The sequence below is a fragment of the Lathamus discolor genome, chromosome 13 (assembly GCF_037157495.1).
Source record: "Lathamus discolor isolate bLatDis1 chromosome 13, bLatDis1.hap1, whole genome shotgun sequence".
Lineage (NCBI taxonomy): Eukaryota > Metazoa > Chordata > Aves > Psittaciformes > Psittacidae > Lathamus > Lathamus discolor.
Genome location: NC_088896.1, coordinates 6,826,294 through 6,843,407, shown reverse-complemented (window position 1 = coordinate 6,843,407; position 17,114 = coordinate 6,826,294). Strand labels below are relative to the sequence as shown.

At 49.5% G+C, this 17,114-nt stretch overlaps 1 protein-coding gene and 1 long non-coding RNA gene across 5 annotated transcripts; one reads left to right on the top strand and one right to left on the bottom strand.

The window, feature by feature from the left end:
- The first annotated feature begins 8 nt into the window (after positions 1–8).
- Positions 9–17,070, top strand: LOC136021301 (uncharacterized). Of its 4 annotated transcripts, none has more exons than XR_010615715.1 (9): positions 9–121; positions 7,894–8,006; positions 8,357–8,500; positions 8,618–8,734; positions 9,008–9,117; positions 9,582–11,083; positions 12,223–12,384; positions 15,960–16,061; positions 16,941–17,070. It is a non-coding gene; the product is annotated as an uncharacterized LOC136021301 (long non-coding RNA). The 4 variants fall into 4 exon arrangements; XR_010615717.1 differs by lacking the exon at positions 16,941–17,070 and adding an exon at positions 16,175–16,362; XR_010615718.1 differs by lacking the exon at positions 8,618–8,734.
- WFIKKN2 (WAP, follistatin/kazal, immunoglobulin, kunitz and netrin domain containing 2) lies at positions 5,543–10,402 on the bottom strand. Its single transcript, XM_065693380.1, has 2 exons — positions 9,735–10,402; positions 5,543–7,597 (listed from the first exon to the last, which is right to left on the bottom strand). Exons 1-2 carry the CDS (start codon positions 9,933–9,935, stop codon positions 6,086–6,088), a joined length of 1,713 nt encoding a protein of 570 aa, XP_065549452.1. The 5' UTR covers positions 9,936–10,402; the 3' UTR covers positions 5,543–6,085.
- Positions 17,071–17,114: the final 44 nt, after the last annotated feature.

The following is a 17,114-nucleotide window of genomic DNA, read 5'->3' as shown; positions in this document are numbered from 1 at the left end:
ATAGACACAGGAACTGGAAGCACCTTTTAAAAAGACTCCAGGCTCCAGATTTGGAAGGATTTGTGACTGTGACCATTGTCCTTCCTGCAGCACCCGTGTGTGCTTATGGAGACAGACGGAGGTAAGGTTCCTATCTTGATGAGGTTTGACTTTATGGGGTTGGGATGTGGCTGAGATCTTTCTGGTGATCTGAGGAGCAAGTCTCTCATAGCAAGTAGCATTTTTATAGCAAGGTAGTAGCCAGCCTGGTCTGGTGTGCAAGTGCTGCTGGGTTTCTCGGATGTCCGTAGGCTTTTGTGCTTGTAAATGGGAGTGTTGCAAGTTGTCAAGCTGCTGGTGCTGCTCTGAGAGGTGTGATGTGCAGGGCCTGCTCAGAGGGCTGCCTGCATGCTGGGGGCAGGCTGGGCTGGCTGGCCTTGTCAGATCCGTGTGAGAATGGATCAAATGGGAGCAGCTTGTCTGAAGCTGTCATAGGAATGCGCAGCTAGGACTTGCTTTCCCCCCTGATGTGTGTATTAATCAATATTGCATTTCATCTGCTGTTTTATCATCCTGACACCTGGTATTACGATGCCTATCTACAGTTCCTTACAATCAGCTTGTGTTTTTGCAGCCCTAAATAACTTGATCTCAACAACAATCTTTGTAACCCACCCCTCTTCCAGACCATCTGCATCAGGCAGCCCAGAGCCTTGCACAGGTCCCTTGGGATGCTGCCGATGACTTCCCTCCATTGTGAAAACTGACCTTTTGGTCTCACCCTTTCTTTCCGATGTTTCAGCCAGTTGTCGGCTCAAGGGACTGCCTTACCTCTCCCAGCAGGACAGGTAGATGTCTTCAAAAGCCTTGGGTGAGGAAGTTACTCTGAGGCTTTGATCCAAGTCAGCTCTATCAGCTGGACCATCTCTGGCCTCATGAGTGCTTCAGAGAAAGTTCAGTGTTCGGGAGCATCACTTCCCTCCGTTAAAGGCCACGGGCTCTTTCCATCGTATTTATCATTCAGCTGTGACTTTTGTCCTCTATTACGGTTTCTACCAGACGTGCAAGGCTTTCATACCCAGCTCCTAGGAACCCTTTTCTAAAATTAGCCCCATGTTTTTCACCTCTGGTCCTGCCACAGACCGAAACAAAGGTTATCCACTGCGGTTAATGGTTAAGCAATTTTTCATGTGAGCACTTTTACCCTTGGGTGAATACGATCTCATCCTGGGTATTTATTACTGTTGGGTTTCTATTTATTTCAAGCAGTAGAGGAAGTCATGTCCTTTACCCATGTTACAATACTCCCCCTTGGTTTGGGTGTGTTAGGAATGGAGGGAAGGAGGAAGAGAAGGCACAAACCCCTTTATGGGTAGTTCCTTTTCATGCCAGTTGATCCAGTCCAACTACCATGTTGTCATGCCAGGTTAAGGTGAAACAATGCTCCCCCTCCTCCCTCTAAAGGAATCTTTTTCTCTTTTCTCCAGCCTCTTCCTTTCCTCCTGCGTTTCTTCCCGTCACTGGGACAGAAAACACCAAAATCACAGAGTTTCCTGACTTTGAACCCCCAACAGCCTTTGAAAGACTTTCCATTTGCTTCTTAAACACTCAGGCCTGAATATCACATCATGTGCCCAGCCATAAATAGCTGTGAATTAAACAGGCTGCGCTGCTTTTTTGGCTAATAGATATGTCCACTATTGCCGCAGCGTTATCTTCACATCCCACCGGTGTTTGCGTTGTAGATCAGGAGCGCCAGCTGACTTCTCCTTTTCCAAGATTTAAAGAGCTGGAAGGACACTTGCTCAGTTGCACAACCTCCGTTCAGGGTGTTTCTCAGGTCCTGGCCATGGGGCTCGGTTTTTGTCCTTTGACAGCCCCTGTAAATCAATAAGGCAGTTGGAGGTCACTTGTAGTCAATCAGTAACAAGTGCTGGCGGAGGGGAAAACACTAAATATTTGGTCTAAAAACAGGGCTCTGAACTCAGGGCGAGGTTTTCCCAGCCCTGCCTTTGGAAACCTGGCTCGGGGCAGAAACCCAGCCTGGCCGTGGTCTCCTCCTGGGAATTACCTGCGCGGGGAATGCCACAGCAGTGCACACTGCCTGACTTACAGCAGCCCAGGGTGCAGCGTGCTTTGGGTGGAGGAAGCGGGTCTTGCGGTGCAAGGTGCTAATTCGGTGCCAGCTGAATTACCCGTCCTTCATCAGCCACCTCCTTCAGGAGCCAAGACCCATGGCCAGGCAGTAATTCTCACAGGGGTCCCGAATTCCTTTTGAAACAACTGGGAACTAAGCTCTTAAATACCTTTGCTGCCTGAATCATATTCCAGTGGCGTCAGCACCTCTGTTTGCTCCCAGCTCTGGGGCTGGTTGCCTGTAAAATCTTCTGCCTGAGCTCACCTCAAGGCCCTGCAATGAGAACACACTCAGTTCCCTCTTCCCTTTGACCTCAGCTGCTCTGGGCTTTGCAGCGATGCAGGATCCTATCTCTGAGTAATCATCCAGCCATCTCTCCATGCGTGCTCACGGGGGGGCCCTCATGCCCTGCACCGCCAGCTGTACAAATGCATCAGGCTCTATATGTAGTCTGGACGTGCTCTAACAGTCCGGGCAAGCCATCACTTTTTCAGTGCTATTTTCCCCCCCTGTTAATAGATCTGGGCTGACAGTTTGCACAATAACCTGTGACTCATTTTTGGATCCATATGCTGGTTTCCATTGAGATTTAGCGGCAGGGTTGGCAGATTTATGTGTTGCACGTTACATCTTCACTGCAGAGGAGGTGGGCACGTTGTGCTGCGCTCTCCTCCTGCCTCCCAGAACTGTCCATAGCATCCATCCCTGAGTTCCTGCAGGTCTTGGGCCCAGCTAACTTGGGTCTGCTCCCCTGCTGCTTCCCTGGCCAGTGTCTGCACACAGAGGAGAGCTTTGACAGCGGCCACTGGCCATGGCCACATGGAGCTGGCATCCTTCCTCCAGCTCTTCCTCGGAGCCTCACGCGGGCACTCCTGCCCCTTCCCACCCTGCTGCTGTGCAAGGAGAGGAGTCAATCAGGCTTTCCCGTTTCTCTGTCTTTCACATATTTAATACAAACTTTAAACACTGGCATTGCCTCCCAGCTTTCTGACAACCTAGAGAGATGTGCCCAGAGAGCAGGGTGGAAAACCGAGTGCGTGAGCAACACAAAAGGGATTTTCTGATCAGGAGCTGCATGCAAGTACCTATTTAGGCTTGCAAAGGCTTTAACAACATCCTCCAGTGCTTGCCCTGTGCGTAGGTTTTCCTCAGGCGGGCTGACTGGTCAGACTTGAATTTTAGGCTTCTTAAGGATTTAATAAGAGGCTGAACTGGAATACTGGCTTTGACTGGAGAGCTACATTCTTCAAGGTCAGAAGGTGGAGAGGGTTAGTCCTGTGCCATGGGGAGGTGCGGTGCTCCCAGGATGGCCCAGTGAGCAGACAAGGGGATGCCCATTGCACTTCTGCAGTGACATCCTACAGGCACCACAGGGCTCAGAACCCCACAGGCTTGGGCAGGAGCTTCGCGAGTGTGGCAGTTCTGTGTCTGGGAGCTGGGCTGGCCTGTTCAGTGTCCTTCTTCCACTGCACCACATTGGAAAACTGACCCAAAATGTTCCCCATGCAAGGAAGTCCTTGCACACCAGAACTGCAGCAGACCATTCGTGCTTAAGAGTGCAGTGAGCATGCATGCTTAGTTCCCAAGGGTTTCAACCAGGAGTAAAAGCTAAGATGGCATTTTAGACCCCAGGCTTACGCACCGTAACGTGCTAGCTGGAGGAGCAATGAATCGTGTGCTTTCTCCTCTCAGCTACATTTGCATCCCAGCTCTTCTGGAACAACTGGGTACACGTCTCCCAAGTCCCTCCAACCCTCCCACACTTGCAAAATCCCTTAGCTTTTGGGGAAAAAAAAAGAGCCATATAAAGCCAGTCTTTATTAAACCACTCTCCAATGCTGCTGTGTTAGAAAGGATGGCAGGAACATGCCACTTCCTACGGCTCGCTTGCAAAACGACAGATGAGCCATCGGAACAGCGGCACTTGTCACAGCCAGGGATGATCCGGCTGAGGTGCCAGCTGCTCCAGAGGGCATCTCCCAGGGGCCTTCACAAGGGCATGCACAAGCAGTATGGATCTTTCATTGGAGTTTTTCTCCCATAGGAAAGGTACAGCTGAAACCCAAGCGGGTGTTTTCTTGCTCAGCAAATCCAATCCGGGCTCCTCTCCCTCCCGCCCAGCTATTGACATTCTACAAATAACTGGAGTTTTAGAGCATTTTGGGCATAACCCAAGGCCAGACCACTGGGAGAGGAACCCAGTTCTTCATCACGCTGTGGTCTCTGTCTATGGGTCAGCTGCCAGTGCAGGGCATGGAAAGCCTTCACAGGAACCAGAGCTGGACTCATATTCAGTGCTGTTACCCTCACTTTCTCCCTTGAACAGTGAAATCCCCACCATGCACAGGCTTCAGGGGGCTTAGAGCCCCACACATCGTACTGAAGGCCAGCATCTGCCTTTTTAATCTCTTTCCCTTATCATACCAAGCCCCAACACTTGTCTGCATCCCCAGCACTGGGCACCAACCCGTGATGCAAGCCCGTTAGATGGCACCATGGGGTAGTGCTCGCTGCACCTTCCTTCCTCTCACCCAGACGTGTCTTGACACTGGTCCAGCCTTGAACCGGCCTTTTGTGCAAGGCAGAAAGCTCTGGGCACCGCCGTAGTAACTCGCTGCACCCACCTAACAAAGAGCAACGATAAGGCTCGCCATGCCACGCTCGCGCCTCTTCCCTGCAAGGACAGTCCTCAGCAGGGATTTTCCAGGATCAGCCTTTTCTTTATTGACGGATTTCTGCATAGGCAAATGTTACACTGCTGGGGACACACAAATGTTAAAATGATCAATCCTACGTGTATGCACACGCTCACTCCCACAGCCCGTGCTGCTGTTCTTGGGGTATTTGAACATGTGTATATACAGTGGCCTGGAGGGAAATGTTTGCTGTGGTTTGAAGGAGTGTTCTAACAGGGTCTCACTGATGAATGCCTCTAAAGAGTGTCCCCTCTGTGTGTCTGTGTCCGTGCAGTTCAGTTTCAGCAGCTCTGTGTCTGTGTAACACAGTCTGCAGAGTGCGTATTGCCCTTTGAGTTCTGTTCTGACTCCTCTTGCTTTACTCTTTCACCTACAAAAGAAGGATTTCTAATGAAAGTAAGCAATACATTGCTGCACGAGCTCAGGTGTAAAGGGTTTTCACAAGCAGGACAACTGGCAGCACGCTGCCATCCTTCTGCCTTGGAGTTTTGTGATAGAGAATATACTGATTAAAGCAAAAATAGGGAAGTGCAATGCAATGAGGGTGTTTGCTGACCTTGTTCTGATGACTGAAAAGTCATTTCAGGGTGAGAATGTGCCTTGAGCTTCTACAGGGACCTGTTGTCCTGGGCATAGGATCAAGGGAGATTTTCATCCAGTAGGGATTGCAAGATAGGTAGTAGTTGCCATTTAAAAACGAGGTACGTTCCAAAGAAAACAGCTAGGAAGGTTTCAGTTACAAGAAGCAAATTCATAATGCGTGGATTGGTTAAATGTGCACAGTTGTAAATACAGACAATAATTTACAAGCTTTTCTCTTGAAATACTAGTGCTGCTATAAGGAGACAAGCATGTGACTTACTTATAAAGACTTACCATAGCATTTCCATACTGTAAATGAGCCTGATTAAGTTGACATTAGCTATTACTTGAGCTGCGTTCCAATTAGCTAAACAAATGCTATGAATTCCGTCATTTCTGATGGAAGCTACACAAAACTTCTCTAATTACTGCAGTGAGTCATCTAGTTAAATGGTACTTCTATACGGACAAATTGATTTCAATGCGAGATTAATAGCCTTTTGCTGCTGTTTTACGTGCTTGCCAAAGACCATACTACATTGTTGCTAAGCATCATTAATGGATTAAAAGAAAGGTTCTGCATAATTCCTACAGTGGATCTTCAAGCAGCTTGTTTAGTTCGTGCACTAGCCTAGCGCTTGTTAGCCCTACGTAACACATGGGTCTGGGAGGCCGCCACGTGTGAAAGAGGTTAATGCAATCCCAGGAACTCTTTCAAAAGCTCACAGGTTTTCTTATGGATGACTTCGCGGAGCTTCCGCACGCGCCGGATGCTGGAGGTGCCCACAAAGCTGTCTGGCTGCAGGACAGCCATGCCGTTGTGGACGTCTCCCATGATGATGAGCTGGCCATCCACCGTGGTCATGTTGGGACATGGGCAGCTCCAGTCCATGTTCAAAAGGGTGATTTCTAGGGGTTCTTTCCCCAGGAATTTTAATCCCATTTTTTCATCTTTGAGAATCTCCTCCACTGTCACCAGGGCATGTCCCGAGTCTTGGTCTTCGGTCAGCTCTGTTATCCGGCCCAGGATAACAAAATCACTTTTGCAGAAGCTGGTCACCAGCTTCTGGCGTGGTTTGCAAGCTTTGCAGTGCGTGTTCTTTGGGAAAGGGCACATCTCTTCACAGGCCTCCCGGCTCTCGAAGTTGTTCTCATTGCCTCCACACCCGCCATAGATGAAGGACTGGCACTGTTTCGTCAAGCTGTTGTAGGCCCATCGGGGCTCATAGGCTTTGCAGTGCCCTTGGAGGGCTGGCAGGTTGCAGATGTTGATGGGGCCGTTCATGCACGTTAACATACAGTTCTCGTAGGTCTCGAAGTGGTTGAGGTTGCTGTTACAGTTCCCGTAGATGAAAGTAAAGCAGTTGTTTTTCTTTGCATCGTAGTACCACCTGGTCTGCTCTTCCCCACAGTCTTCGCTGTCCGGCTGCTTCAGGCACTCATCGGTTGGAAAATGTGTTTTGTTTTGGGAAGCTTCTTTGGATGTGGGTTCCCCTTTGATGACTGACAAAGGGAAATCAGCCCTGAGAAGGCCACCGCTGTTCTGGGCAGTGCAGGTGTAGATGCCAGCATCTTGGAGCTGGGTGTTGTAGATGACCAGCTGGGCGATGTTGGTGACCACAACGTTCCCTCTGACGTGATTTGGTTTCATGATGACTTTGTCTTTCCCATCGACCTGCTTCTCCCATGTGATTTCTGGCTTGGGTCTCCCTGTAACGTCGCAGAGGAAGCTGACGGTCTCTCCCACATAGACAGACTGATGGATGGGGTTGTTCACCAGAGCAGGGGGCAAGATATCAACGACTGTTGTCTCAGAATAGGCAGTAGTAGGGCGAGCTGTTGTTTCTGGTGGGATAGGGCTGGTGTTTGGCCAGGTAAGGTGGTACCTACAGGTGACTACGTTCAGTGTAATGCCTTTGATGCAAGCTTCTGCATCCATGTAGCACTTGTTGTAGTAGGTGAGCCCATCAGAGGCACAGGTGAAGCTCGGCTCCTTCTCACACCTATCCTTGCACTTGCAGACGGGTTGCCCATCCCAGATATCACACTCTGAGCCTTGCTGGATGCACATGAAACGGTCACAAGTTGCCTCCTTGGGCATTCCCACCGGCCCTTTTTTCCCCTTGACGTCCATGTACCGAGCTGCCACGCAACTCTTTGTTCCACAGACATTGGGGCAGCACTTCTCAAAGGTCTCACATTCCTGTGGGGAAAGAACACAGCCCAGTCATTACTGGGGGCAGAGCAAAGTCCTTTTTAGAGACTCAACAAGCAGGGAGCCCAGAAACTCCCAACGTGTTAGCTCAGGGGACCTGGTCGGCCCCAGGGATCTGTGGTCTGAAACCCAATATCCCCAATAATCAGTAGAAACATCCCCCCAGCACCTCCTGAGTGGTTTCTAAGCACACTGGGGGTTCTGAGTGCCTCAGGAGAAGACTTTTGAGGAGGAAAATGGATTTCTGTTTCTTAAACACTAACCTCATCATAATTCTTTCCTAGAGTCACATGGACTGCTCAACTACTGAACCAACAACCCCCCTTCTGCACTCTCCCAAATGCCTGAGGACAAGGCCTGAGAAACAAAAGCGGATGGAAAGTCTTATCATATGGCTGTAGGCAGTAATCCTTCTTATTTTCCACAGAAGTATGTAAAGTATTATTTGAATTCCCTGAGACTAACAGCCTACTCTTGGAGGTGAAACTGCCAGGGATTTGTAATTGTTCACATTGTAGGGGAAATAATAGAATACCTCAAAAGTAAGGAAATTCTTGCTCCAAAAATACTTTTTTCTATGGTATTTAGGAAAACAAACCCAAAACAACTCATTATGGCTTCTCTGTCCTATTTTAGTCCTATTTTCAAATGCATCATTGCTCTTGTAGTGATTTATTACACCCCATCTCAGCTACAGTCAGCTCTAAATTGCAGTTAATTTTAGCAGAATTTTCATCTTCTGTGCAGGAAAGGTATTTGATACGTGTGACCGCAGCTGCTGGGCTGTCATGGATTAAGGGACCACGAACACTGGTACCATGTACCCAACGGGGCACACTTCCACCGTGTGTCAAACCCCTACAACCCCCCTGAAACCCAGTGGCTTTCTCCGTAAGTGAGAACAAAATGTTTCTTAAGCTACCAAACCAAAAGCTTCCCCTGAGCCCAGTGTCCTTTCCTTATTGGGAAAAAGATGACCTAATAACATAACTCTTTCCCCATTTCCAGCTGCACATTGCTGGGTTTCAGAAGCAAAGTCAGAAACCAGAATGGGTAATGTTTTCAGCTGAGGTTGAGGAGCGTGGCTCTTTAGAGTCCTTGGTGCTCACAGACCACTCACTGCAGGCAAGTATTTTTAACCAGTGGCTTCTGGCTTTCGGTTTTTGACCAGTCAATTATTAAAACATCATCCCCTGCTCCTACTGCTGGGGTTCTGCAAGTGTTTTTATATCCATTGCTGCACCTGGTAGCTGGAACAGAGGAGGCTTATTTGGGAACAGTGAAAGTAAAAAGAGCACCTTCATTCGCAACACATGGGATCCATCTGAGCAAATGTCTTTGTTTACTTGATGGCCAGCATTTTTCTCTATCATTTTTTTTTTCCTCCACTCCTTTTAGCATTGCAAAACCAACGTGGCTGCAGAGCATAAACCCAAGGACCTTTTTCAGCATGGTACATGTTGCTGGAGCTTTGCTGTTGGACATGATGTAAGAGGCAGGATGAGCAGGTATTTTCAGATGCCAGCTTGAGCTGGCAGTGCTGACAGGTTGAAAAATGAATCTGGGGGTTGTAAGCTAAGCACATTTTGAGCTGGGAGCATCACAGAGAACATCTGCCTGGTCATTTTAACTGTGCCCCTGTTTTGCACTCCAAGCACGCTTTGTGTTTCAAGTGCAGCAAAGGCTGATGATTTACATGTTAAATCAAACCATTTCATTCAGGATTCCTCCCAGGAATATAAAGCACTGATGAGGGCCACCAACAACAAAGAGCATGGTGACACTGCTAAAATACCATGGATTGGCCCCAGGGCATGCTGAGCTCTGGAGTATCAAATTCAGACCTTTCCTTTGACAAGAAAGCCAGGAAAATGATCAGAGCGAGCGCTGTACCCACATCAGCGTAAGTGACAGCAGCCTCACACCTCCCCACCTAACTGATAACTCATCAAACCTTTGCTATTTTATACAGATCACGGGTTAATTAAATACATGCACTGTCTGCATCGAGTCCTGCACGGCGCCGGCGCCTTCCCAATGGGAACAACCCTTCCCATAGGGTGCAAACAGCCCATCACCAAACCCCATCGCCCGCGCCACGGAGGTAGAAACGTGCATCACTCACCAGGTCAGCTTCGCATTCTCTCTTGCAAGTGCTCTGCGCGTCTACCCACAGGTTGGGGTTCATGTCATTGGGGCATATCCCAGCGTGGGAATACCGGATCGGAGGCAGAGCTCTCCCTTTCAGAGAGACCTCCAGAAGCAAGAGGACACTGCTCTTCCCCAGCAAGATCCACATCCACCGAGTGAACAGCACCACCAGCATCTCAGAACTTCTCCAGGGCAATGGCAGGCACTGAGCTGGAAGTAGTTCTTGTCTGCCTGGGGCTGCTTTGTTTTGTTTGTAAGCCTTAAATTTTCGAGGAACCCAAATGCACTTGACTTCGGTAAAAACTTCAGCAAGCTCCTCCGCTGCCTCTGCTGATAGTGCAGTGTGGTCTGGACCTCATTGGATTAAAGGTCCTAGGAAGTTACCCCCTTATTTTAAGAGAAACGCTAATAGTCTGAGCAGAGTTAGCTCTATTTATACCCTGCCTCTGTTAACAAGTCAGAAAAAGTAAACTTGATTTCTTTGACAGGCACACGCTTCCTATGTCCTGGTGGCAGTCAGACAGATTTGTTGCAAGAAAAAAAAGCTGGAAAGAGTTCAAAAGGCTGGAACTGGCATGGTGGGACCCCTGCATGTTTCTGAATGCAGGGAGGCCTTCTTAACCCCTTTAGACCTAAAGTACTTCCCTATGCTAAGAATGGCATTTACTTCTGAAAGAGTACTTGTCTAAATAACACGGACCCGCGGGCAGGGGATTTCCCCACGGCAAGGGGCTACACAATCACTTGCTAAAAGGAGCAAGTAATAGGATTGAAGCAATTAAAGCTGGAATATCATATTTTAACAAAGGAAGTGGGGAAGAAATAACTGATTTAAACGCAGGAGCGACAAAGCTGTCGTCTTCACTGCTTCTCCCGGGGCTCCTGCGGGCTTTTTTGCTTCTCTTTGGTGGGGAAGGTTTCCAGGATGCCGAGTTTCATGCTGCCCTCCGAGCCCACCAGCAAGATGTTAAAAGTGTCTCTGAATTCCTCCACATTTCCTGACAGCCAGATCCCATTGTACAGTGCATTGCTGACCCCTTTAACAGCAACGACAAAAAAATAGTACAAGTTCAACTCTATGGAAACCTGCATAAAGGAATGTACAGCATTTTTGCATCGGGGGGCAGGGGGGAAATGCAGTCAAGCTGAGTTCCTCGGTCCCTGATTATTACAGCAAGGGGCTGATCCTGCTCATGCTGAACACGTGCCAAAAGGCAGGGACGAGCGGCAGAAGCCAGAGTCGCTCAGCACCTTCCAGGATTAGAGCCTTGGGGCTGAGCTCTGGGCTGGCTTGGATGGATCCTGTGCGGTGCTAAGAGCCAGGTGAGTTTGCATCCCACGTGGGGGTACAGCAGGGCCAGACCAGCAGCGCTGTGCTCTGGGAGGAGGCAAGTTTGTGCCCCATGCCCAGTGCTGCAAAGCCAACAGACCCGGGCACAAGCAACCCCTTCAGCAGAGCTCTTCTGTTGTGTTTATTAAAGTGGGGCTGGTTTCATGGCTGAGCCTGGTCCTAATTCTCCCCTTAGTGATGACGGCTCCCAACCAGTACAACCAGAATGAACTGGGCTACGTGCAGGCAGCACCCCAGGGCCATGGGGCTCCTGCTCCTCCCCAAAGCTCAGCACCTGGGAGTATCCCAAGGATCACCTAGGAAAGGAAAGGAAAAGAACCTGGATCCAACCTGCCCTTGGCTGTGGCATTACTGTGGCAACGCAGGCGTGTAGAGTTCTGATTTGTGTGGCCGCGTTAACGATAGGCACCGCATTTGAATTGCATGGGACGTGCAGGGAGAAGTTTTCCAAGCGAGCTATTTATGAGGAGCAAAGTCAACCACCAGGCAGCAGCTTCTGCCGCTGATTTATCCCCTCTGAAACTTCGGAAACCTGCACGGCACTCGTGCAAAGCAACATGTTTTATTCAGTGCTTGTTTACAAAGACGAGCGCAGCGCCCTGTGATGCCTAAAAAAGCCGACCAAAAATGACACATTCCCAAGAGGTACTTAAAATTCTTACAGCTCTATTAACAACAAAATCACATGTGCCAGTGGTTCTGTTGACTAAACAAAGACACTTTATGTTGTAAGACTGACTACAGATCAGCTTTGAAACCAGCTGTATGTGGGTCTCAAAGAGGGTGGGTATCCCGGGTGATGGGATGACCCCAGCAGCAGCTGTACCCACAGGGAATTTGCCCTCGGTCCATGCCTTTGCCACCGTGTAGCTGTGGATGGCGTTTTTCCCTCCCATATGGAGTCTTTAAGGGCTGTTTTACCTCCTTACCCACTGAGGCAGAGGTAGGGAGCTGGTGAGTCCGTGGTGCTCTTGTAGCCTCTATCTTCTTGTGACGGAAAGCAAGCTTTGGCCATGTTAAGTGAGAGAAGCACCAGTGTGGACACACACTCCATGGGACTCCCTTCCAGGGAGTACAAAATAACACTGTCTTCTGTTTTTCCCCTTCTCAGACTAAGGATCCCTGGTGTGCATTTCAGCTGCAAGGGAGCAGAGTGAGTCTCTAAAGAGTCAGAAACTGGTTTGCATCAGAAACTGGTTTGCATCAGAAACTGGTCTGCATCAACTGCTTTGCTGTGTCCTCCTCCATCCACAGGGATATTCCCCAAGGACAGGTCAGTCCCACTGCTGCTTTCTGCTTTCAGCTCCCAGGTATGGTGTTCAGTGTGTGACAGCCAGGATGGTGGAGCTCAGGAGGTGACAGGTTAGCTGGAAGGAAAGCGGCATGGGACATGCAACCCAGCTGATTTAATTGTGTCCCTCTTGCAGGTCAGTGGGGCCGTTCAAGGAAAGGCCATTTGAATGGCTGGATTTGATGTGTTGTCACCCCAAACACTGGGCTAGTGCTTGGCACAGCGGAGAGGGGCAAGGACATTCCACAGAAGCTTGGGAGAAAGGGCAAAGCAATTATCATTAATGACAATGATGGTTTTGTTGGGTCACTGTGCTATTAGAACGAGGCACAGGAAACCCCTGTTCACTGAGAAATCGTGTTTCAGCCGAACTTTTGCATAGGAAGCCTCTTAGGGAATCAAATCCTGGCCTAATCCAATGGGAACCGGATAGACACCGTGCCCCTCTGGCTCCCGTTGCTCCAGGAGCAGGGAGTGCTCAGCCCCATGAAGGATCAGGCCCTCGGCTGCTTGAGCACAGGCAGGAGAGAGGAAAACAGCGCCATAAATCTCACTGCGAGCAGGGGCGGGGAGCTCCCGGGGTCAGAGGAGGCAGCGAGGGCTCTGAATAACCCTCGACAGCCCCGTCCCTGCCAGCGCATCCCAGACACGCGGTTACCCAACCCGAGCGGGAGGGGACACCAGCCCCGGGCTGCCCCCGGCTGTCCCAGCATAGCCAAGCTCTGCCCAATGCACTCGGTACCTCCTGGGCTCCATTGAGAGCTGTTTCCTCGCCTGGTTTAGGTGAGTTTAACTCCACTGACCCCGTGCATCTGACTGGGTACTCCAGAACAAGGCCAGTTGGTGCCAGGTGTGAGCTGGGGGCTTTGCCAAGCTCCCTGGGCATAGCTTTGCTGTCCTTGTTTGTAAAACACAATGCATTTTGTCTTTAGTATGAGACAAAATAATCCTCATTCTCCATTTCTATGAACAAATCTATTATGAACACTGATTTTTGGCTCATCTTGTTTTCCTCATATCAGATACTGATGTGATAAAGAGCTTCCCAAATGAGTTCAAACCTTAGAAGAAACCCAACTACTGCCTCAAAATCCCCCTTTCTGACCAAGGTGTGGGTCTGGGGCTGTTGGATGGGGAGCTGGGATCAGCTTTCTCTTCATCCCAGCTGGATAAACCTGAGCCCTGATGGCACAAAGGAACATCCAAGATCTGCTCCCAGCAGTGGGGATACAGGATCTCTGACCATCCTGTGCTCACAGATGCCCATCCAACACTACACCACACTCCTGAAGAGGCCTGCTAGGATGCCCAAGGGTCCTGGTTAGGGCTGTTGATCCAGAACTGGCTTAACTGCTGCTGGGTTTTGTACATCACAATTTCTTTGCCCTTTTTCTTACTCTTCCAAGCTCTCCTATAGGATGTCCCTGCTCTTCTCTGCCGCACCAAGTGCTGACCCAGTGTGATCTCTTCTGCTCAAGGAGGGAAATAGGATTCTCTGATGCACAGGGAACCTGGTACTAACTCCCTGCTCCTTCTCCCAAACAGGGCATTAAACCTGCCCTGCTGCAGGGACCCTGCTCCCACAGGCAGCCCCAAGGACATGCTCTTCTTTAGCCCCATCATCATCATTCATGCTCCTTATGTGGCTCCCCATCCATGCACAGATGCAAATGTGGTGCCTGAACAGAAAAGTACTTTTAAAAAAGCCCCTAATTCTGTCTCATTTAGGAAGTAACGATGCTCCCCTCTGTGTGTAAAGCTTATTGCACTTAAAGCTGATAGCCAGACATTTGAGAGGGAACATCACTGCCAGATCCCTTCTGAAGCGCAGCTGCCAACTGCTTGCCTCCAGCAGGAACATTGCCTCCAAACCCACAAAGAAATCCAGATAATGCCTCAGGACCTCAGATTCAGCTTACTTTGGACTACAAAAGGCCAAACCTTCCCCTTCAAGTGATGCCCCACTCCCACAAACCTTGGGAGAGGCTGCTCAGGGGGTGGCCAGGAACCCAGGATGCCTCCCCACATCCCTTAGAAGGGCGCACATCTCATGCTGGCCATGAGGCTGGCCGAGCGAGGAGGATTTTTGGCAGCATGTGCTGCACCTCTGAACATCAAAGCAAAGGCCAAGGCTGCTGTGCTGGCCACCTGTGTTGGAAGCACACAGATATGAGTAGCGCAGATTTGGGCCGAAGCTATGTGATGGTAATGGTGTGCCTGGATCCTACTTTCAGCGCTGTTCACGTGTGTAATTACCAGTGGAAGCATATTTCAGTTTCCCCCTAGTGCAGATCTTTGTCTTGGCTCCCATAAGCGCCCATAGCGAACAAACACTGGTTTTAGCTTCTGAGATAACCCATTTGAGCAGATAACAGCGCGTACAGACTGGCTCGGGGAGCCAGGGGTACACTGAGAGCAGCGATTGCTCACCACAATGAGCCGCTGTTTCAGAGCGTGCTGCCTTACATGCAGATGCTCAGTAAGCAGAAGTTAATGTAGTTAGACAAAAAGGGCTCAACTGGGGGGGGGGGGGGGGAATCAATAATGTCAGGGAGTTTATTACAGGGTTATGGGCCACCTGCTAGACCCCAGCATTAGGCAAGCGTGATGCTGTGCTTCGGAGAGGGCTGATGGTGCTGCGCTCAGACAGGGCTAGCGCCAGGATTATTATTTTATGCCTCAGCAGATGGCTTCTGCTCAGGGGTTTTATCTTTGAGTGCAGGCACACGACTGCTCATCATTTGCTTTCTCTTGCTCTGCTAACGTAAGCTGGGCAGGAAGCAATTGCCAGTTTGATGATGGTTCATTATTGCTAGGTTTATTCAGTCTGAAACAGCGCAGCGAGAGGCAAAGAGGGCACAAAGGAAGACACTCAACCAGTTAGCAGTGAGATATGGGGAAAAGCTAGGCTCAGAAGCTTGCCTTCCACTGGCCCCTCTCTTTCTGTCTCTCTTTGGGTATCCCCATAGATAATTCGGGCTGGTATCTATTGAGATTGCAAGGGTCAGATGTTGAGAGCATTAGAGCAGGAGGGTCTCGGTCACTTCCCAAAGTCCCTTCCAGCCTTGTTCTCTGGCACCCTCAGTGTGGAGTGAGACCTGCTCCATCCAAGCTTCGAGTTAGGGAAATCTGAGATCTGTGCTGCAGTCTGGAACACTGAGAGACAGAAATCACAGCCGCATTGCAAGGCCAGCACTGTTCATGTCAGTTACCTGCTTCCATGATGTACAGGCTGGACAAGAGCACTGTCACCTACTGAATATGGGGAGATATATGGGGATATATGATATGGGGATGGATCCATCCTGCACTGAGGCACAGCTGCACCAGAGAGGCTCAAGCACCTCACTTTGTTGCAGGTTTTACTAACTAGCAGTCAGTTTTGTGGCTAGCTCAACTAACAGCACTTCAGGAAACTCTGGAACTCCGGCACCCATTCCAAGGTGTGCAAATGGAGACGTTCCCATGTCTTGCAGCAGCCATAGCATGAAAACCTCATTGGACTGTTGTATTTGCTGCTGTTGTTTCTGATTTTCACCTTTGGTTCTTGGTTCCAGGTCAGTTTGAATGAGGATAACAGCGAGGTGCAGGCCTGGCACGTGCTCAGGCTGAGTGCTCAGCACATCTTTCACCAGAGCCGGTGATGTTTCTCCGGGAACGTGAGTTAATTTAGTTCCACGTGTAGGAGGCTAATGAATATTATTAGACCCATTGCATAGATTGACTTCAGTCTGCAAATGACCCTCGTTTAACCTCCCTTATTTACTCTAAGGAACTTAAAGCAGGGAGGAAACCACTTACTGAGTGTCACACAGCAGCAGCCATGGAAGCCTGGAGCCCCCAGACCCTGCTGCCCACCCCATGGGCACCATTTGCTTGTCAGAAAGCTAGTTCCATGTAGAAATGTCACGTTGCTTTTGTTTGTGATGTGATTCAGCTTATTAAACAGTAAAGTTTTAACCTGCTGTGCTAATTTAATTTAACACAACCCCATCTTCCTCGAAAACCCAGTTCCTCCTGGTTTGTGCTATAAGCCTCAACTGCCTGTGACTTCAGCACGAAGGTCCCATCTCACTGTCACTTTGAGCTGCTCCTTTTAGAAAGCTTAAGAACCTATTGGTGGATGAGGGTTTGTCAGGTGAGACAAATGTGAGATAAAAACTGCTGCTCCATTGCCGGGGTTTGTGCTTCACTGTGAGGCTTCAGCGAACCCCTGAATCCATTGAAGTTTGAAGCCCTCGCTGTGGCTGGGAGCCTCTCCAGCTCCCAGCGACTGGGCTTTTCATCAGGCAACAAGCCAAGGTTGTTGGCTTCTCCGGACAACCTGGAAGTGCCAGAGCTGCTCTGAGGGTTTGGTATCCAAAACTTTGCTATAAACAATAATTAATGTTCACAAAATGGAGCTATTTCCATTTCTGCTAAATACCATCAAATCCTTTTAGCGTCAGTTCTGTCTTCATGGAATTTAAACCTAAATTAGGACAAAATTCCTTTTAACTGAAGAGTTATTGCCTTCATTTGCCTTTGCTGGCTGTTAGTGGTCCCGGCTGCCACTCAGTGCATCCTCCAGCCATGCTCAGTGTGACCTCTGCCAGGAGCAGCCCGTACCTGGTAGCTTGACCCTGTGTACCAGATAGAACACATCATATGGTCTGCACTGCTGGAACCTAGATGATGGCCAACAGAAAGGGTGAGTAAATCTCTTCTGGGCC

Bases quoted from the DNA above. Each gene is read 5' to 3' on its own strand.
- WFIKKN2 (XM_065693380.1), bottom strand. From the start codon at position 9,935: ATGCTGGTGGTGCTGTTCACTCGGTGGATGTGGATCTTGCTGGGGAAG. The intron at 7,598-9,734 runs GTGAGTGATGCA...CTTTCCCCACAG, and splicing joins GAGAATGCGAAGCTGACCTG to GAATGTGAGACCTTTGAGAA.